The sequence below is a fragment of the Amphiura filiformis genome, chromosome 3 (assembly GCF_039555335.1).
Source record: "Amphiura filiformis chromosome 3, Afil_fr2py, whole genome shotgun sequence".
NCBI classification, from domain to species: Eukaryota; Metazoa; Echinodermata; class Ophiuroidea; order Amphilepidida; family Amphiuridae; genus Amphiura; species Amphiura filiformis.
Window position 1 is genome coordinate 1,920,047 of NC_092630.1, and position 23,060 is coordinate 1,943,106.

General features: G+C 35.9%; 1 protein-coding gene across 2 annotated transcripts in view; it reads left to right on the plus strand.

Moving 5' to 3' along the window:
- LOC140147852 (pseudouridylate synthase 7 homolog) overlaps positions 1–23,060 on the plus strand; it is a 245,319-nt gene that overhangs the window by 33,433 nt on the left and 188,826 nt on the right. For both annotated transcript variants that reach the window (XM_072169621.1, XM_072169622.1), the window contains 2 exons: positions 13,986–14,100; positions 19,446–19,523. In XM_072169621.1, coding sequence (XP_072025722.1) covers positions 13,986–14,100; positions 19,446–19,523 — 193 coding nt within the window. The remainder of the gene's footprint in view (positions 1–13,985; positions 14,101–19,445; positions 19,524–23,060) is intronic.

The window sequence follows — 23,060 nt, forward strand, 5'->3', positions numbered from 1 at the left end:
TTCCGGCACTACTCTATCCTGCAGCTTCATGGCTTGCACACGATACACAACTTTACTGAAAAAAATACTGGACATTTTTTATATTTGTGCAATGCATGTGTAGCACATAATAAACAGCTGTAAATATGTGTTATTATTATTATTATTATAAATGCCATTTGAATGGAACTTGACTGATATATTGCGGATAGAATTTTGAAGCTATGCTCAAACGTCAACTTGAAGATGTCAGATATTGACTGTGTGAGGTTAACACTATGTGTCTTTGCTGCGTGGATCACCGTCTTTGTGTGTGTCACTCTTTGTCGTGCCGCAGAGTTTCAGACTTCTATCGGGAAGCTGATGAAATCCATGGCTTGTGCCGATGCTATCATCATACTAGTATGTGTCCTGGACACATTTAGATCTTTACTTGATCTTACTCTGGATACTCAAACATGTAACGTTTTATCATTCATGATAAATGTATCACATTGCGTTACTATAGTAACATTTGGATATATCAGTTTGGATAGATTTCATGCCGTCTTGTATCCAAAGGATTATGTTGTTGTGATGACCAACTTCAAAGCAGGTTGTTTTGTGTGGACTTCGTACATCTGGTCTGCAATAGCTTTGATACCATCCATGCTTCGCTGGGATTCGGACTGGGATCCTCCGAAGAGTTGTTTGATTCAGTGGCAGGAGTATTCTTCATCAGCTTTTCTAGTAATGCTACTTTTCAGTGTGACTAGTTTGTTTGTCACATTAATTTGTGTTTTTTGCATTATGCAAGCCTTATTGCTTGGAGAAATAAAATACATTCAGAAAATCAGACGAGATAGGGCTGCTCAAATCATCAGTGATAAAAGATCAACTAAAATGTTCTTAGGAATGTGTGTACTTTTTTATGTAATGTGGATGCCTTTTGTGTTTATAACATTTGTGCAGCTCTTCACTGAGATTTTTACATCCGAGAGTCTCAACAAATACTCGCTAAACCTCGGCTTAGCATATCCAATATGCAAATTTATTATTTGTTTATGCTGGTTGCCATCATTTCGAGAGGAATTTTTAGACATGTTTTTAACAGCATTATGTAAATGTTTTGACTGTTTAATAGAGATATTGAAGAGTGATAGCCAATATGTTGAGAATACTGTACCCAAAGTCTGGAATGAAATTGAGTATTCATTGGAGGAACATTTTCTGAATATTGAGCGCAATTTCTAATGATGTATGTCACTTGAGAATTTCAGGAAAGTAAGGCCGAAAAAAATTGTTTGATTGGCGAACCGACCTACCCTAAAATTAGGCCCGACCCTAACTTTTTTTTTTTTTTGCAAAAAAAAATAAAATTTAAAAAAATAAATTTAAATAAATAAATTAAAAAAAAGAAGAAAAAAAGTTCCAAAGCCTTTATCAAACACGAAATTTACAGCTTAAAGAGTAAAAAAAAAAAAAAGAATCCCGACCTACCTACCCTAAAATTTTTTTTATGTTACGCCAATCAAACAATTTTTTTTAGGCCTAAGTCAAGTGCAATAGAAAATTGCTGTCATTTAATGATGTGATTCACAATTTGGACTTTGACTGTAAAGGCCATATTATACTAGTAAAATCAAATTTTGTGAATTTCTCAAACACTGTTCATTTTTTCAGGAATCTGTTGGATTTATCCCTTTCTGAAAATATATACTTCTCTAAATTTTAAAGATACAATGAAAAACAATATGTATAGACCCCTTGGCATCTGACGTCATTGCCCGGCAGTATGCGCGCGCATTTATATGGCAATTTCAATTGTTCTTTTCCCTGCAGTGTGCGTACGCATCGTAGTCTGCTAAGGGCACGTGCATTTTAAATCGCCCGCCACATTTCATATAATACAGGAAAGCCATTGAACAGTGTAGCGGCTCGTTCGAGCATATCGATAGACGAGTCCCTCGTCTGTGTTGATAAACAGTGATGTCAAGTGGTCTATTGCTGCCGTGAGGAAGACATACAGACTGGTGGGGATCAAACACTGGTAGTGTTTTTAGCTACTACTAGCTACGTAGCGACAAAGTTGTGTATTTCTGACTTGTTATTGGGCTGTTCCAGTTGAAATCCATACACCCCCATGGAAGCCTTGACTTTAATCTTACACACAGGGGGTGTGAATTTCAGATGGGGTTATACCTGCATGGATTACTCCATAATTGAAATAAAAATTTATATATACACCCCTATGGGAGATTTCAAATGGAATAGCCCCAGTATAGTCATTACAGGTGATTAACCCAGAGTCTAGATTTGGACGCGAATCACCGAATCGATACGCGCCACAATTCGCCTAACTTGGTACACACGTGAATCAAAGTTGATTCGCGTAGAAGAAAGAAGAAGAAAACAAAAATAATCAAGAGAAATGCAAGAAACATGAAAGAAAGAAAGAAAAAAAAACATAAAAGAAAGAAAGAAACCATGCAAGAGAAAGGAAATAAAAAATTTACATTGATAACAAACCATCAATTGCTCACCACCGGGAAATCACCTAGTGATTGCATGAATACGGGGAATCCCCCTTGAAAGGTCATTTAAACCCCAACATGGTTGTTTGTTTAGAGGTTAATGACTGCACATCAGTTCTTTTGAGGGTATTGTAAAATATCTAAACATTGTGATTTGGAACCAAGGAATATCCCTTTGGATATATATTGGGAATATATTGGAAAAGAGGAAAAAATGTGAATTTTATGCCGGACATGAAAATTCAAGTATGAAAAAATGTGACCCGATGTTTTAAATTTTTTGGCCAGCAGAAAAGGGCAATGTAACTTGTTTTTCCTTTATGACATAATATTTTAGTGATAATATTCAATTGCGCATTACTGGCCATCTGGAGCTGGCATTAGGCTGTTCCATTTGAAATCCATATACCCCCTGTGGTACACATAATCTCACGCATGGTGTAGATTTCAAATGGAGTCACCATTCTGGTAACCCTTTTGAAATTCACACTCCCTGTGTGGGGATTAAGGGAACTGGAATGAGCGTTTTGAGCGTTTCGACAGCATTTTTGGTGGGACATGAGAGCACATCAGACATATCGAATTGCATTCTGAATACGAAGAATGTCTTTCTGATATCAAATAATTTTCATTTTTTGAAATTCACGATATAATAAAAATTTTATGACAAATTATTAAAATTTGATATTTTTCACATTTTGGAGATATAACAGTCCTCAAAGTAAATTTTATAAATTTAATGATATAGTCTTAAAGTGTATGTAGCTGGGAGGAAACGCCGACGATCAATTGAAAATTTTGACCTTTCATATTGAAGATATGGATTTTTGATTTTTTGTGTGTTTTGGGGAAAAAATCCATATCTTCAATACAAAAGGTCAAAATTTTCAATTGATCGTCGGCTTTCCATCCCACCTACATACACTTTAGGTAGAAATCATCAGATTTATAAAGTTTACTTCGAGTACTGTTAAATATAAAAAAAATCAATTTTTAATGATTTGTGTATTATATTGTGATAAAATGTGTATTACATTGCGAATTTCAAAAAATCAAAATTATTTGATATCAGAAGGCCATTCTTCGATTCCAAATGCAATCGATATGTCTGATGTGCTCTAATGTCCCACAATAAAATGCTGTCCAAACGCTCATACCCCTTCCCTTAAGGCCACATCTTCCATACAGGGTGGGGAATATGGATTTCAACTGGAATAGTGCCACATCGTCCATACAGGGTGGGGAGTATGGATTTCAACCAGAATAGCAACACATCTTCCATACATGGTGGGGAGTATGGATTTCAACAGGAATAGCCCAATGAACACCTGTTTACATCATGTTCATTACCAGGATTATTAAAATCAGTAAACCAATATGTCAAAAATATCTATATATAGAAAAGGCCAAACAGAATAAATTGTTGCAATGAAAATATAGCAATATTGCTAAAGTCATTCTATTCTTTGTGTGTTTTTGTTGACCCAATGTTCCTGGGAGGTAGATACTTACTGGAAAGGAGGGTACGGGATGTGAGGCAGCTTTCAGGTGCATTTTCAGGCTTTTTGGTATAACTTAGGGGTGCAATTTACATAAAACTGGTCTAAGGAGCAGTCATTTTTTATGCCAGAGGGATGGGTATTTTAGGGGGAATGCAAATTTTGTTTGGTGAGCGAGAGAGGGGAATTTATTTTGCTAATTTGGGAATGTGAAATTTTAAGTGGCGAAATTTCATAAAATAAGGGGAAACAAGGAATTTGTTAATGAAAATGGGGAATGCAAAATATTTCGTTGTAAAAACTTTGTAATCCCTCCTTCCCCCTGGCATAAATAGTGACCGGTCCCTGGTTTGCAGATTTTGAATGTGTTTTTTTAAGCAAAATTTGCATTTCTTTTCCAGAATTGGGCAAATTCACTGTAATTGAATTTTTTCAATATGTCAGCAGAACATCCATACATAATACAAAATGAAGTACCCCTGGCCCAAAGTCATTTGAAGCAAATTATTATAAAAATAACAGGATTTTTTTTTTACATTTTCAAGAATTGGATGATGATATTCCGTCATAAAAAGAGCATAAAAAACAAAAACAAAAATACACCCAGAACTTTTTAGGGAGGGGGTAATACCACATAGCATATTAAGATTAAGAATATTGATCTTTTTCACCTCTAACTTTGTTTCATGTCTTTGACACTTAAGGCCGGTTCAGACTTTTTTCAATTAAATGTACTTTCAACAAGTATGCTGTAAAAAACTGCTGATAAACACTCAAACACATTTATTTTTATATTTTATACATAAAAGTATAGGAGGCGTTGCACACGATAAACACCATAACACGTTTATAGAGGTTTTTGTAATAAAAATGTAAACACTCCAACACGTTTATATCACGATATAAACATGTTACAGTGTTACTAATCCATTAATAAATCCTTCTATAAACGTGTTACAGTGTTAATTGTAAGCAATGCCTCCTATACTTTTATGTGTAGAATATTAATATAAACATGTTTTAGTGTTTATTAAGTGTTATCCGTTGTTTTTTACAGTGTACTTATTATTCAACCTATTCCAAGTCATTATTAAAGTCTTAATGTTTGTTAAGGGGGTACTACACCCCTAGCCAATTTTTTTGCTTATTTTTGTGTTTTTCTCAAAAATTATAGTGCATTGGTGACAAATAAGATATATATTATAGGGCAAGGACTACAACTACTGCAATGAAAATTCAGCAACTCAAGGCAAGTAATTATTGATTTATTGATCAAATATTGGTTTTCCCTCATTTTTGACTGTAACTCCACAACTGTTGTCTGTGCTGAAATAAAAATTTCCAGTGTAGCAGTTGTAGTTCTTGCCCCTATAATATACATAACTTACTTGTCACCAATGCTCTATAATTGTTGAGAAAAATGCAAAAATAGGCACAAAATTGGGCAGGGATGTAGTACCTCCTTAATGAAAAAAAAACAAAAAAAAAAGGTTTGTCTCAAAGCTTATGAGTGGTTTGAAAACAAATGTGAAATGCATTTTTTTAAATTCCCGACTTGGTATTTCTATGGTGTTTTAAGAACAAAATCTAATTTTCACCACATTTTTCCGGAAATTTTTTTTTTTTAGAAATAAAAAAAATCTGCATTTCTTTTTTGTCAAACCACACGATTTTACAAATGCACATGCGAGCTTTGAGACAAACTTTTTTTTGTGGCCTTATTTGACATCGAATATGGATTATGAATCGGGCTTCACAAGAAACTTGAAGGAAGGAAATGTATTTCTGATTTGTTATTAGGTTATTCCAGTTGAAATCCGACACACAGGGAGTGTGAATTTCAAATGGGATTACCAGAATGGGTGACTCCATTTGAAATCGAGACGGGGTGTGTGGACAGTGATTTAAAAAGGGGTCTTTCGGTTAGAGATTTTTTGCCAAAAAATGAGGTCATTGGGTGAAAAGGTCTAAAAAAGGGAGTCATTCAGTGAGACTTGGACAATTTTGGGTCCATAGATGACAGTGCCAAAAAATATAAAAACTCTCAAAAAAGGAGATTTTTATCAGACTTTGTCACATTATAGAAAATGTATGCGAGTGATGAGCACTTGCGTTAGATCCGGTATGTTATATGACAAGTGTTGAAGTGATTCTTGACTTCCAGCCAGAATATGCAAAAATCCCTTGTCCATATTTTGTATGTATTTAACAACTTGCCTTCAGAATGGTAAATATAATTGCAACATTCATGTATGTCCCTTACTACCAGTATAGCTTAAAGGGCCACTTCATGATCCACAGCCTCATCCCCTTGAAAAAGTTGATATTTTTATACCATCAGAAACCTAGGACTACATAATGAATGTGTGTGTGCATAATCTTTCTTACAAATTTGGTCATCCAATTGGTATTTTTGGGCTGTCGACTGCCCATGTCCTATGGGGCATGGTAATATAATTTATACGATTACGCCTAATTTTGTGTCTGAATCAACTGAATTTTTGGAATAAAGCATTTTTGTGGATGTTTATTAAACCATACTCTAAAAGGAGGATGCTAAAATCACCAAATGCCCCTTTAAAACACTGTTTGATTCAGAAGAAATATGTCTGTCTATTGTTATCCAAAGTCTGAAAGTCTGGCGTCTGAAAATTGACCCTGAAAATATACCAAATTGTTTTGAAAACAAGAAGACCCAAAAATATACCAATGTTTTAAAAATGAAGCTTAATTCTGTAAACTTTCCACAAAAGAACACTTTTTCAGGTTTTTTAAAGAAAATATGGAAAAGCACCCCTTCTCTAAACTGGTTTTCTGAAATTTGTAATACATAGCCAAATCTAAGAACCGGAAAATGCTCCCTGAATTTTTCACACATCCCCCGGACCCAAACAGCTACCAAGATGGGACTGGGTGATAGCATTTGTTATGCTCATCCTCATTGAGACAAGCCGTAGGCCTACAAGATTGAGAATTCCACAATGTCATTTTTAAGTGCTTTCAATAAGTTACAACTATACAAGTTATCTACTAACCAGGCTTGGGGGTCATAGTCGAGTGGAACTGAAAGGAAGCAACTGATTTGTTCATATCCAACCATGCAGGAAGCACTACTTTTCATTGAAAACAGGAATCATACAATAGTTGCACTTTAAAACACAAGTTAATATTTAACTTTAGGGAATATGGTTGTTTGACACACATGGATTTATAGATTTTGTTCGTGATATGGGATATATTTGATGCTGTTTACATGTGCAAGTGTGCTTGGAAGGATTTTGTAAATAACATTGTGTATGCATAGTATGATACATAATTGAGTAGGATCCCATAGATAAGCCATTAGCAATGTTAGTCAGCTGCAGTGAGCTAGGCATAGAAAGTGTAGCATACTGAGACAATTGAGTCATCAGAAAGGCCAGTGAAGGGCATGTAATTTGTGATGGCTGAGTATCACAAACTAAATCTTTTGTAGCTGTGATTAGACTATTAATATACCTGGGATATGCTTTAGTGATTTACCTGAACAGTGAACAAAGCTAATTATCCAAACCAAGAAGTACACATCAAATACCTGCATTATTAAACTATGGCTGCAATCAGCCCGACGAGAATGTTTCTGTCTACTGCAGTGGTTTATCTCAACTTTTTTATCTATATAAGTCTGCATCGAACCCAGGACTTCCAAGGGGTGCTGGTGATGCTGATGAATTCACTGACTATCGCAGATCTTATCTTTGGATTAGCCTGCCAAATGGATACCATTAAACTGATGCTGGATTTGGGACCGGATATCAAGACTTGTAATATACTATCGTATGCAATCAATGTATCGCTTGGTGTTGTCATAGTGACATTGGGATACATAAGTTACGAGCGTTTTTACGCCATCTTGTATCCTAAAAACTACGCCAGTGTAATCACAGCCTGCAAAGTTAGGCTATTTATATGCTTCTCCTACCTAAGCTGTGCTGTAATTTTTATACCATCCTTATTTGGTTTGGAGGTGGTGAGTTCGAAACCACAGAAAAGTTGTTTAACTCATTGGGAGATCTACTCGTCGTCCAGTTTCTTACTCATGCTTCTACTTATCGTCGGAAACGTTTTCATCTGTACTGTATTTTATTTCTGCATTTCTTTAGACAGTGCGTACAATGAAGAGACTACCTGTACATGTGCTAAGTCCGGATCTAATTTTAATCAAAGTGTGTCCGACAAGACAATTGCGAGACTCTTTTTAGGAATAGTGATATTATTCTATACCATGTGGCTTCCATTCATGATGATGACGTTCATACGCTTGTTCACATCAATCAAAACATCGGACACAACATACAGTTCTTTCTTTAATTTAGGTCTTGGGACGGCAATCATTAAATTTGTACTGTATTTCAAATTGTTGCCATCGTTCAATCAAGCATTCTTAGAGACATGTGTAATGGTTGGTTTCAAGTGTCTGGATTGTTTAGTAGGCCTGTGTGTCACACATACCGCAGAAGTTGAGTGACATACTCTTCCTGAACTGGCTCGGTGGAGCATATCAGGGTCAGCCTCCAGTCCTGTCACTCTCCAAACTATCGGCTCCATTTACCTGTATGAAATCAGGGTGCTTTGAAAAAAATTGATTTTGAGAAGCTCCACCTGAATTTTAATGGACATTGTTACTTTACTGCCACCTGAGTAAAGGTTAATTATTAGTTGTTTGATACAAAAATGTTTGTTTAAGGCCAAATTAAATTGTCTCGAAGCTCCTCCAATGTTGAAAATCTAATTTGGAATGTGACATTTGTTTGAATTATTTTCATAATATTATAAATAATATTTATGAATTGTAATTGATTGATTTTGACTAAAAAATTTAACAAATTCATAAAATTCATTCATTAAATATCATTGCAAAAAAACAATAAATTTTCGTCAGATTTGTCAAGCTTTGGTAATAATTTAGGGTCATTTTAGCCTCAAGGAAAAAAAATCCCAACTGACTGACCCTACTGAAAAGTCCAGCAGGGGCTTGCCTTACCAAATGCATTGGCACAGTTAAGCACACTGGGCATCATTATCTGCAGATTGTTAATTTTGGATATCAAAACTATTACTTTTTAATGTAATTTATACAGTTCAATAATATTTTATTAAGAAAAAGTGCAAATGTACAGCATTGATACAGTGTCGATACTGCAGAAGGGTCAATGACAATATTCATATTATGCAGGCATATTGTAATATAGGTATTGTGGCATATGTTTCATTACTGGTGTGATATCTAAAATAGATAAAGCACCTGTTTTGGAAACCAGTAACAATCCTATCAGCAAAATTATTAAGCCTGTGCAGGATGTACAATTAAAGAGAAAATATTACCTTACTTTGATAGATTGAATACTCAAAGAGCCTACTGAGCAGTAATTTAGAGATACAAATCTGTAATTGAGAGTGCTACATTATAGCCTAAAGCTTAAAATAATTTGTTTAAGGGATCTGGAATGAGCGTTTTGAGCGTTTTGACAGTATTTTTTTCAGGATCCGTAACTTTATTACAAAATCATGATTTTTTTTTTACTTTAAAGACTCTGAATTAAGCTTTAAAACAATAACAAAAGTTTTTCGGGGCCTGAGCAAAGTGACAAGACAACACACAAACATGCATAGGGACATGGACTATATACACATAGAAATGGACACAAAGGAAAATGAAAACATGGAAAAACAATGGCATGATCAACAGGAATTAAATACAACAAACATAATTTTTCCACCAGGTTTGCCGTCCCAAACCTGGTGGAATTATGTTTGTTGACAATAGAAGACATTTCCTGAAGTGTTTCCTGAATAATATCAATTGGTGCAGGCAGTCACATATCATGAGTAGATATTCAGGGCCTTAAAAACAAATATAAGTGGGATAAGGGTATAAATGAAGACAATAGGCTGAATAGAAAAAAATGAATAGTTAAAGGAGTATTTTATGATCCTAGCATCCTCTTTTTATGACATTTTCAGTATATATCCAAGCAAAAAGCCTATTCCCAAAATTTCAGCTGATTCCGATTTTTGCGTTTGCGAGTTATGCATGATTATGTGTATTACACTGCTCCATAGACAATGTGTTGTAATTTCGTTCTGGTGTACCAGATCGAAATTCAAATTTCACGATATTTTCGCTCAACAAGTTAATCTGCAAGAAATGTTTTGTACATAAACAATTTGTAGTCAGAGGTATCCAGTGATATAAAAATCTTTTTTTTTGAGAAAAGTGATGGATGATGCTGTGGATCACGAAATACCCTTTTAATGAGAAGAACACATTAACATAATGAATGAATAAGTAAATAGGAAAAACAAAATTGAAAGAATAAAGTAGAGGGAAATTCTTAATTAATTAGCAGATTTTAATTATTTTAATTATTATATTATGGATAAACATTGCGTACATGTTAAAAACTGGACTTTGATTAAAACTGTTGGAATTCAGAAATGTAGGGCCTATAATATGTCCCAATATAATAGGACTATTGCTGAGTACTTTCACAAATGCTGAATATTAAGCCACTTGTGCAAGCCCGAAAAAGCTGTGATGATTTTGGTCAAGCTAGCCAAAATTTATGTGCAATATTACTGTTTTTAATATAAATATGTTTTAATGAATTTTATGGTTATATTTATATAAATGTTGTCTATGTAAATTACGAAATGTTTATATCTCGATATATATATTTAAAATAGACTTGGTGGTTTATTAAAGCTTTAAACCACCAAGTCTATTTTAAATATATTCCAGCTCCCTTCTTGGTTGAGCACTTTACTGTGGATGATTTACCTTACTTGGATTTATTTATATCTAGATATACCGAAAATTGTTTCATGTATACTGCGCCAAGAAAGTATCCTTACACTTGGAAAAATAATCACAATTTCAAAACTAAACCATATTGGGGTAATTTGTTTTGTAATAGATCCTGCACATTATGACACCACATTGAATCCAATATGACCTCAAGAAGTAAAGTTACAAGCAATTGAATAGATGAAGGTCCAGTTTTAAAAGTGACAAATTGGCCTATACAAGGCGCAAAATGATTCCAACAAGCGCAACAAAGAGACTACACAGTTTCTTCAATGAAACCTAATTTAAAGCAGTATTTATTTCAGTTTTTACTTCTCTGTACTTTTCATAACTTGCATTTTATTTGTCAGCTCTTTTGTTTCAGTTTTTTTTTTTTTTTAATTTAATTATATTACTACACCTCGATAAATTTGTGTCTATTTTGCATTTTTCCCAAAACTAATAACACAGTGGTAACAAAGTTATGTATATTATAGGGGCAAAGAATCCAATTACTACTCTGGAATTTCAGTGACCCAAGACAAGCGGTTTGTTATTTATGATCAGAAATAAGGTACCACTAGGATGTACCTCGTTTCCTATCATATATACTGAACCGCTTGTCTTGAGTCACTGAAATTTCAGTGTAGTAATTGATTCCTTGCCCCAATAATATTACATAACTTTTGCTACCAGTGTGTAATTGTTTTTTGAGAAAAATGCAAAAATAGTCACAAATTTATCACATGGGTGTAGTACCCCCTTAAAGGCACACACAAATTAGCCATTTACCACTCTCAAACCAGATGTCTAGTCCGTGGAGTTTTGAATAGGCCAGTGCGTCACTTTTAAAACTGGACTTGGTCTAATCAAATGCTTGTAACTTTGCTTCTTGAAGTCACATTTGGATTCAATGGGGTGTCAAAATGTGCCGGATTAGATAGTGCATCTATTAAAAAAACAAAGTTACCCCAATATAGTTTTGAAATTGTGATTATTTTTCCAAGTGTAAGGATAGTTTCTTGGACCAGTATATTTCAAGCATAATGGACTATTCCAGTTGGTAACCATACCCCCCCCCCCTATAGAAGACATGACCTTAATCTTCCACACAGGGAGTGTAGATTGCAAATGGGAGTCACCCATTCAGGTAACCCCATTTGAAATTCACACCCCTGTGTGGAAGATTAAGGTCATGTCTTCTACATGGGTTGTATGGATTTCAAATGGAAGAGCGCATTTTGATTTCAAATGGAATAACCCATGAATTCATGTAGTGGAAAATAGGCAATTACAGTGCCAAGTCTTTCAAATGATTTCTTTTTATATGTAACATGATTGTTGAAATATAATGTTGTCAGTATTGCTAAGTGAATTAAATGTGAAATTTTATACAACTTTTAGATTGTTCTGGTCTGTTTGTATTCTTTTAACATTGTCCTACCAAATGTGTCTTTAAGGGATTGGATAGCAACATTTGCACAGTATTTATTGCGAGACATGAGAGCACATCAGACACATCAAATTGCATTCTGAATATGTGGAATGTCCTGATGAAATTTAAATAATTTCGATTAAAAAAAAAATTAAAGATATAATACAAATTTTATGGCAAATCATTAAACATTTATATTTCCAACATTTAACATGATCCTCAAAATAAACTTTATAAAATGGTATGTACTTAAAGTGTATGTAGTTGGGAGGATAAGCCTTCCATCATTTGAAAATTTTGACCTTTCGTTATGAATATAAACATTTATCCCCCAAAAGACCTTAAAATTTGAGGTCTTTTTCTTCAATACGAAAGGTCAAAATTTTCAAATGATGGACAGCTTTTTCTCCCAGCTACATACACTTTAGTATTTAGAAAATATAAAAAAATATCAGTTTTTAATAATTTGCCATGAAATATGTTTTTTTTATCGCAAATTTCAAATAATTAAAATTAGTTGATATCAGACGGACATTACTCATGAGAATGCAGTTTGGTGTGTCTGATGTGCTCTCAGGTCCCAAGGTGTAAGGATGCAAACAAAAGCAAAATAACACCTCAAATACACAAAACCATGTACAAACAATGACGTATGCAACTTGATAAATGAATATTTTTGAGAATGAATATTGGGTCAAAGTTTTGGTTTTGAAAGCGGTATTCAGGATATGACTATTATTTCCAGAACAAAGTCAGGCATGTAAAATTTCTGTTGGGCTTGTCACTCTTTAAAGTTACAAGCCTGATTGGCTAGTGTCTCAAAATGTTATGGTTCAGTCCTGACTACTTAAAAGCACCATACACAACAATCTATATAAATGAGGACTTCATACACCTAAAACTCAACCTATAATCCAACCAAGACCTGACCATATACTGGTAAATGAGATGTGGTCTTATATACATTATTGACTTCCATACAACGCATATACATCATGTGCCTCAGGATAGACCTCCTTTTTCAAACCAGCTTGACCCCCTTTTTGTGTTAGTGTCCTACCTATTAGCTAATGACCCTCTTTAAAAAAAAATTCAGGTGCTTAATGACCAAAAAAAATTCAGGTGCTTAATGACCCAGGTTATTCAGTCCACAACCTGAATAAAAACGGGGTCATTCGGCATGAAACTTTGAAAAATGGGACCATTGGGGTAACAAACTGTCAAATGGTGATCATTGGTAACAAGATTGCCAAAAGGGTGTCATTAAGTACATACATGTATAAATAAATGCCAAACTGCAAAAGGCAACTTGCCCACCTTGGGAATTTGAATCAATGCAATAGGCTGGTGTGGGAAATGCACCAACAATATGTCAGCAGTTAGCTGCAGTTGGTGTGTGTCAGTGGTTATCAAAGTATCTACAGGGTTTTTTGGTCCTGTTTGGTGGTATTTACAAATGCACCCCAACCCACCCACCAACCGTTGCATCACACAATTACAGAGGACCTCAAAAGTGACAACGGTGTGTTATCATACCAAGTCCCCACAAAATCAGTTATGATGGAAAAAGGTGTTATCTGAATGGATGTCTCCATTTGAAATTCACACTCCCCCATGTGAGAGATTAATGTCATGTCTTCCATAGGGGGTGTATGGATATCAACTGAAATAGACCATTGCCATTTTATCTTAGACCCTTAGTATTTCTGTTTTTCTCTTATTATTGCATGTAGTGAAACGCAGGAAAAGCAGATGGCCAAAAGGACGACCAGATTTCTGCAAGTTTGTCCTCTATAAAGAAAACATGGATCTGAATGATGCCTTGGGACTTGTGGCAAGATATCTACAGTAAGTATGCTACTTCCAGAAGTAGAATATCATGGTGCTTAACCAGTGACAGTGCATGAAGGGACTGGAAACAGTTTATTGATGGCTATTGTATTGCAAAAAGTAAGGGCAAAAATATACTAAACTCGCCACTCACATTTCAAAGTCAGAAGTTGTCCTAATCTGCCACAGAGCATAGTTTTTGAGAAAAAATTTGTTTTTTTTGCATGTAATCAATTAAGATACTTGTCGAATTAATATGAGCTGATATTGAGTGATAAAGTGAACATGTCAGTAGATATGGAGTATATGGTCGCTACAATCTCATCTTCACTGTTAGTGTTGCGCCCTCTCAATAGGCACAGGAAACTTTCCGACTCAAATACAGATTTTCCAGTGAAACTCTTGGTGGCAGTATTTAATAGTACAGTTCATATCAGCTAGGTAGATTTACTGTTTCACAGATTTGATCGATTGGGGAAATTTGTTTCCAGTAAATAGGGTGACATAACATATACTGCCAGTCAATGAGTACAAAATATAGGTGCCTGAATGAGTACTAAATATAGGTGTTATTAGTTTATCTTCAGATTGAAGTGATCAGGCCCGTAACTAGGATTTATTTGAGGGGGCCGAAAAAGTCAAAATTTAGACCTTTTTTGACCAAAAATTAATAAAATCCTCTATTTTTTCGCTCGCTACACACGCAAATGGGACTTTTTGGGTAAAAAAGGGGACTGTTTGGCCTTGGGCGATGGGGGATGTCCACTAAACACTATAAACACTTCATTTTATTTACATTGGTAGCCAACCTAATAACCTTTGTAGAAAAAGTAACATTACCACCTGTCCAATTTCTAATAAAAATGGAGTGTACATGGTGTTAGGTAATCCAGTTTTATCTCTAGATTGCGCTAACAAATTGTACTGCAGTTTGCACCCAAAAAAGTGGGAACTCTTAGCTTTACAAACACATAATTTCATTAACATTGGTCACCAACATCTGGAGACAAATTTAAATTAGGCAAGAGAAGGGAAATGACTGGAATTAACCTGCAGGCCATATTGGGCTATTCCATTTGAAAGCCATACACCCCTTACGGAAGACATGACCTTAAACCTCCACACAGGGACGGTAAATTTCAAATGGAGTCACATATTCAGGTAGACCCATTTGATATCTACACCCCCTGTGTGAGGGATTAAGGTCATGTTTTTCATAGGGGGTGTATGGATTTTAACTGGAATAGCCCATTGGCAATTCACCCCTATAGGCAGATCATTGCACAGCCCCTCATGAGACAAGACAAATGTGTGCACTGTGGAACATGCCCATGCATTTGTTGTATAGGCCTATGTATCATCTGTCTTTCATACACTCTAAGATAGCGAGAACCAATAGGAGCAAATATATGTGTATTACTTGTTGCTCAAGAAATTCTACAAAATAATACTCTTTTACTTAGAATCAGGTGTTAATGTGTCTAATGCGCGAGCCCCGAATCAACATCTCAATTTGTGTGCATTATTTTGTATTATATCACTCATACATACATTTCATTGGTTGATTACCATTTATCATTTTTACCATCAGTCTCTCCGTGTGATAGTTTTGTGCCTGCGCCAAGCCGTGCGTGCGCTGACTCTTAGACTTGCCGATTTATTTATGGGGTGGACCCAAAAATGTGAAGTATATCACGGCAAAACATGGTGTTATGTTGATGAAATAATGTATTTCCTACCTTGAATAGTATTTTAGTAATATAATTTATGTACGAGTGATATAAAACAAATATTAACTGTCTTAAATTCGTGCAATGGTCAAAATATAATCACTCAGTGAAAGATGTATTGTTCCATCTTTCACCTCGTGATTATATTTCGACCATCACACTCATAGACAGTTAATATTTGTACACCATATCACTCCCAGTATGTGATAGGCATTTATAGTATATCACGGCATTGTTATGGTTTTATCAGTCCATATAGAGAGATTTTTTATCTTTTCCCCTGCAGGGCTTGTGCATTAGACGCGTCAAAATCTCAATATGGATGCATTATTTTGTAAAATTTCACTTCCAACATGTGATACACATAAAACCTATAAATAAATTACGGCATAGTTAACCCTACTTCTGTCCATCGATATAGAAGCGGATCCTGTGTACATGTACATAGCCCCCTCGATAAGTTAGTCTTCCTGATACACATCACTGGCTATTTACATTGTCATTTCAATTTCCTATCTGCTTGTATGATACAAAACATTCCTCTTGAAAGTACCAACAAGAAGATGATATTACCGTATTGGTCCGAGTATAGTCCCACCGTTTTTTATGTGAAAATTTTTCACAAAAAAAAAAAAAAAAAAAAAAATTCAAGATATTCTGTATTTTTAATATGAAAATTGATACTTTGTATTCATGTCATAGTCTATTCATGATTTCAAAATGCATTCAAATTCAGTGCATTTTGAAATCATTAATAGAGTATGACATGAATACAAATTATCAATTTTCATATTAAAATACAAAATATTTTTTAGGTCAACCATGAATGATCCTAGCATCTAGGTCTAGGTCCAGGGACACTCCAAAACCGAAAAAAAAAAAAAAAAACTTAAAAAAAAAAAAAAAAAAAATGGGGGGTGGGATTTTTTATACTCGAGCGTGGGACTATACTCGGACGAATACGGTAGTGGTTTTGCGATCTATTTATGGCCGATATGCACCCTGGGGTTACACATAGTAATCACCAGCACTTCCTGGAAGATATTCTCTGATATCTAGTGTCAAGTTCAATTTACTTTTGTGCATCCTTGTCCATTCTAACGCTCTGTTTAAGGCCAGAATAAAGGGAGACACATTTGTCCACACCAGAATTTGAGATTTCTTGATACTCATGGACACTAGGATGTATTATACCTGCAATAGTGGATTTGAACCGAGGATGGTTGGTCCCCCATTGCAGAGAAGTCCACAGTTTAAATGTTATATGTCAAGTGTGTATCCTTCTTTGCAGTCAAACACTTATCCATGTACATAGGGATTATAGGACCTGATATTTCTGTTATAAAAAGAAAGTATATATCTTAGTTCCCAATGTTTAGACCTACTTAATTCTTGAGGTCCTCATTGAATCGGATTGTTGGAAGTTCTTGGAAGGATGAGGACACGGATGAGGACACAGTGGCTCAGTGGATACTGCCTCGGACTCGTAATCTGAGAGCTTGCTCGATGTGCGTAGGTTGAGTCTCCGACCCACCACCGTGTTGCGCCCTTGGGCAAGGTGCTTTGCCTCGCTTGCCTCACCCCACCCAGGTTCAATGGGAAGCTGTTAGGGGTTGTCACAGTCATTGTACTGGTGAACCCTGCACCATTTGTAGGCAGCAAACATGGCTCCGACATATTCTAATGACAGCGGAATAAATGAAAAGTGCTTTGAGGCTAAATATCTACATTTATTTGAGGATAGTGAGGACAATGTACACCTACATAAACATCTCTCCACACTCCAATTTATATTGCATATATTTTTAGGCAGCATACCAATAATTTGATGATCCTATTATCAAAAGTCCTTTAGTTAGGGGAGAGGGGGTCAAGAAGCCTGATTATATTTGTAAAAATCTAGTTGAAATATCACTCAAAGTTGATCTTTAGCGACTAGAATGTTTGATATCTCACACAGGGAGGGTTCAGCCCCCTAATGAAAGCACTTTCGTTTTTAGGACTTTATCAAACTTTTTGGTTGTTCCATGACATTGAGCTATTCATGCACATATTTTGGGGGGGCTTTGGGGGCGCCAGCCCCCCGGGGTAAAAGCAGGGGGCGGCAAAAACAAAGGGGCGGCAGAAGAAGAAGGGCGGCAAACAAAGGGGTGGCGGAAGAAGAAGGCGGCAAAAAAATTAGTCAAGAAAAAGGGCGGAAAAATTTGAAAAGTATAACAAATTTTGAAAAAATTGTACTATACATCAAAATGTGTTGCTTTTAGGGCACTAGCGCTGATAATCCTTTTTTTTTTTGCTCTTCACTTTTTCAAACCACCGAAATTTTTTTTGGGTCAACCTTTTCGGGCTGTTGAGGAAAGGGCGGCAAAATTGAATTTTCTTCAGCCCCCGGGGTAGGGGCGGCCATGGTACGCCACTGCTATTCCTGTTGATACCCATACACCCGGGACTGAATTTCTGGGGTTACCTAAATAGGTTATTCCATTTGAAATCTACACTCCCTGTGTGTTGATTAAGATAATGTTTTCCATACGGGGTGTATGGAATCAGTGTCCGAAATAAGGAAAATATGGAGGTTGTCCCGAGGACAACTAAAGCATAAATTTTGCTTGTCCTCAAAGCATTTTGGTTGTCCCCTAAATGTGTCATATTTTTGGAGGTAAAATATAGTGGTTGTCCAGGGGATAAGTACATAGCTCAATTTGGTTGTCCCCAGTGATTTTTGGACAAGAGGATAAGTGCTTATTTCGAACACTGTATGGAATTCAACTTGAATAGCCCATTCAGCTAAAGAATGAATAACCTGAAAACATATCTAACTGTAGATCTCTTTCATTTCACCGAAAAAAAGAGACTAATTTTACCCTGCAGGCTTGGAAATGTAATTTATTACAACTTATCTCTTACATTTTGCATGCTATTATTTTCCCTTAGTAGACTAGTCAATTCTTATCAAACAATTCAATAACTTGTATAATGTGTATCCTATTACCACAAATCTTAGGCGTCTTTTTTTAGACAGACTGACCTAGGAATGTACGTGTTGAAATTAAATCAAAATATGGGCTTATATTAAATCAAAATATGGGCTTAAGTATAATAAGGAGCCAGCCATCATGTGACCCCTGTAGACAGTAACTTTTGTATGTGCATGTAATGTTTATAGTGTGTTCACCTGCATTATGTGTGGGGTGTGTTTATAAATGCTAGCAAATGAGAACATACACATAAGTGTTGTGTTCTCTGTGTAACTGGATATGCACATGAACATTGAATGTCTGTAGTGCCTAAAGCGGAAATAAGAATGCATACAGCTGTTCACTGCAGTTGTCTATTTGTAGTGGAAATTTCACTTATATCTACATCCCCATTGGTTGATATCATACAGCTTGGGCTATTCCAGTTGAAATCCATACACCCCCTGTTGATGTAGATTTGAAATGGAGTCACCCATTTAGGTAACCCTATTTGGAATACACACTCTCTGAGTGGAAGATGGAGGTCATGTCTTCCATATGGGGTGTATGGATTTCAACTGGAATATCCCATTGGAGATCAATGTTACTTTCTCACAAACATCTTTTCCATAATCAATAACTTTAACAAATTCTTTCTTTGTTTTACTTCTCTAAGTATTCGTCCACACAATTTTGCAATGGCAGGCAACAAGGACAAGAGGGCTGTTACTGTACAAGAGATCACTTCATACAGGTATGTATCTATATGTGTCACAGAATTAGAGAAGAACCAGGACTCCCTATACCACCACATACAATCACGCTGTCAGCTATGGGGAGAAAATTGGAGGTGTGGGTCCTTGCCGATGGTAACAAAAACAATTCTGCGTCTAATCTGAAGTGTCTTAGTACTCGTGTGCGGGTCGCATCAAGTGCGTCTTCCAAATGCGCCCATCATCCGTGTCACTCACTCTTGCATGATAACGAATGCCTCAAGTGCATTCCAAGGGAAACGTATACCCCCAATTTTTGCTCCATGCCTGTATCAAGATGGTGGTCGAGTCCCAGTTCTCCCTCTCTAATTCTGTGATATGTGTAAATATATCACTTGGCTATTCCAATTGAAATCCATACACCCACATGGAAGATGTGTGTATTTCGAATGTGGTTGACTGGATGAGCGACTCCATTTGACATCTACACTCCTTCTGTGTGGGAGATTAAGGTTATATCTTCCATAAGCAGTCTATAATATCGAATTGATTAATTCAAATTAAACAATTCATTGATGTTAGCACTGGGTAGTAGCCATTACTGCCACTAGACAGGAAGTCTAGAAAGTTGACCTCAACGCTGTAGGTGGTCTTCCTGTACTTTTGAATGGGCAGCAGTAACCTTTTGGATTTTTCAGATTTATTTCTAAGTTTGTGGGAGCATAACAAGACTATCCGTCGATGGATTTTTATTTCCGTCGGTAGATATTTTTAAAATTAAGTTTTTCATAACATTTTAAAAAGGCAGAGACCCCTGATGTATAATAAATTAGCTAGGTAAGTTTTGAGTAACCTTGATGAAAATTATCAAAAAAGTGCCTATTCAATTGTGTGGGTACGGTCCATCACCTGTCACTTGGTAGTCTTGTAACATGTCTAATGGCGCTGCCCATGGCCACTCGATGAATTGTTTAATTCGAATTAATCAATTTGATATTATAGACTGATAAGAGGTATATGTGTTTTAAATGGAATAGCCCATTGAAATAAACAGCCATATTTGCATGCTGAATGTGAAGTAGTGTACCCCTGCAATTGATTGTTTCACCATGTGCTCATCAAACTTTGTTTTTGTGTATTTTGTGATTACTGTTTTTTTCTTTTGCGCATTGTGGGAAATTGATATAACCCATACGTTGATAGTGTTCATGTTTGTTTTGGAAGATGCCATATTTAGTTTGATTTTGGCCCATGCCAAAATGCCAGAGGTGCACTGTTTTATTTCCAATGCATGATAATCCAGTATGGTGATAGATTCCTATAGTGTTAGGCATGAGACTATGTGGTGTCTGCCTTCTTCTAAATGACCATTTTGATAAATCACATAAGCCTTTTGGGTAGGTAGACCTGTGATGTTGTCACACTAATGTGCACTTTACAGCAAATGTGAAAGTTGGGTGTCCTGATCTGGGTTTTTTTTCATGTAATCTGCACATCTTGCATGGTGAAGTTTTTTGTATGAAATATTCAAATTGTTCTTATTCTTATTTGGAGAGGATCATATATGCAGTGTTGGTGAACGTGCCTGGACTCAGACTCAAACCCAAGTGTGGATTTGGACTCAAAACTACAACACTGCATGTCTCTGAAAAGTTTTCAGGTTTAATTTCTTGCAAAGGATTGCCACAAGGAAACATGTTGAAGTGTAATACAATACCATGTAGTTCTATTGACTGTGGGTTTTTACATTCACCTGCTGCTGAAAACACTAGTTGACGTAGCAAAAATGTTTTGAGTGAGCTTATACTTGTGCAGTGTTGAAATCAAAACTCTATAAAACCAGTTCTTGTAATGTTTTCAGTTTTGTGGAATCAATTGTTGGCAGATGATAAATCAGTACGGTACATTTGCCATGACATTGAGACATAAAAGCATTGAAGGTTTTCTTCAAAATGAGTTTACATAATTCTAGGAGGAAACATTAGCTGTATGCCAAGTTGACAGGTCTATTGGGTTACTTGCCAAGGTGACACTGCTATTAATAGTATGCCAGGAACTACTGGTGACATTTATGAAACATTTCAGGTTACAGGAAAAGTTCCCAGTTATTTTCAGTTTTTGTCATCACATAGGGTTGGGCTTAGTTTTTTTCAGTCAAAATTTCATACGAATAAACACAACAGTAAACGATCAAAAATGTTGGTGGTTACTGCTCAAACCAGTCAAAAATATCTTTGTTAGGCAGGAAAAACCTCCTAGATGTGCTTGTGGCTCCTGAACATGTTTAAAGCAAATCCTCCTATGTAACCTGTTGGTAGTTTTGTTTTAAACATGTTCAGGGGCCACAAGCACTTAGGAGGTTGTTCCTGTCCAACGACGATATGGAAATATCAACCAATTAGGAGTTGGATTCACTTTCGTGTTACACACATGTGACCTTTCATCATGCAGGTGTATGCAGGCAATGCTGTGTTCATTCAAATGAAATTCTTACTTGAAGTTTAGAGTTGCTGATAGGACTAGGGTTAAAGGTCAATAAAAGTTAATCTTCCATATTTGGTCAATCTGAAGAGCCTTTGTGATTTAGCTCTAATATGTCACTCTCGCTATTTAGTGCTTTTCTCGCTTTTAAAACATTCATTTCTACTACAAAAATCTATTCTGCGCCGCATATTTGCAGAATTCAAGAACCAGTACAGCTGAATTAGTGTAAGTTTGATCTGATAATCTGACACTGTCTATGTTAAACTAACTGAACAAATGCTGCATGGTGATTTCTTGAAAATAGCACCTGCCTGGAGCACCTGAATTGTGTGAACCATAATGTTCCACTGCCTATAGTTAACCCCATGAGAACTACATGCTGATTGGCCAAATTGAATATTGTGTCCAATTTTGAACCAATCAAGGAGGGTATTAATAAAATAATCTGCAAATACAAGTTTGACCATGAATAGTTTAAAACCTAGTCATAATTGGCAATCAGAAATGCTGTTAGATGACCAGTAGTGTCCAGAGGGTTAAACTGACTGAACAAGTGCTGGCGATTTCTTTGCACCTGCCTGGAGCACCTGAATTGTGTGGAGTACAAGAAGTAGGAAATCGAAGCCGGTAGTCCAATTTTTTTCTTTCTTGAACATTTTGATAAAATTACATCTCATTGGTTGCTATTTATACTGCACCATACCCGGATTTATTTTTATGCTCTGATCTGGGGTCAACAAGTGGATTTCCCTGAAATAAATAATTTCCTTATTTTATGTTTTGTGATATGAGACTAACAGGTGAACCTGGGCTATTCCTGCTGAAATCCACACCCCCTATGGAAGATATAATATTAATCTTCCACACAGGGAGTGTGAATTTCACGTGGGCTCACTTGAATGGGTGACTCCATTTGAAATTCACACTCCCTACAGTATGTCCACATAGAAGTACAAACCAAATCTGTGGCATCGGGGGTCGATGCTTTGCGTTACACGCGAACATGACACGAGCGTAAAGAGCGTGGTGCTCTCGGCAAGTACAAATCGCGCAGCAGTTGGCGCACCAAAGAAGCATTGCACTGAAATAATTAT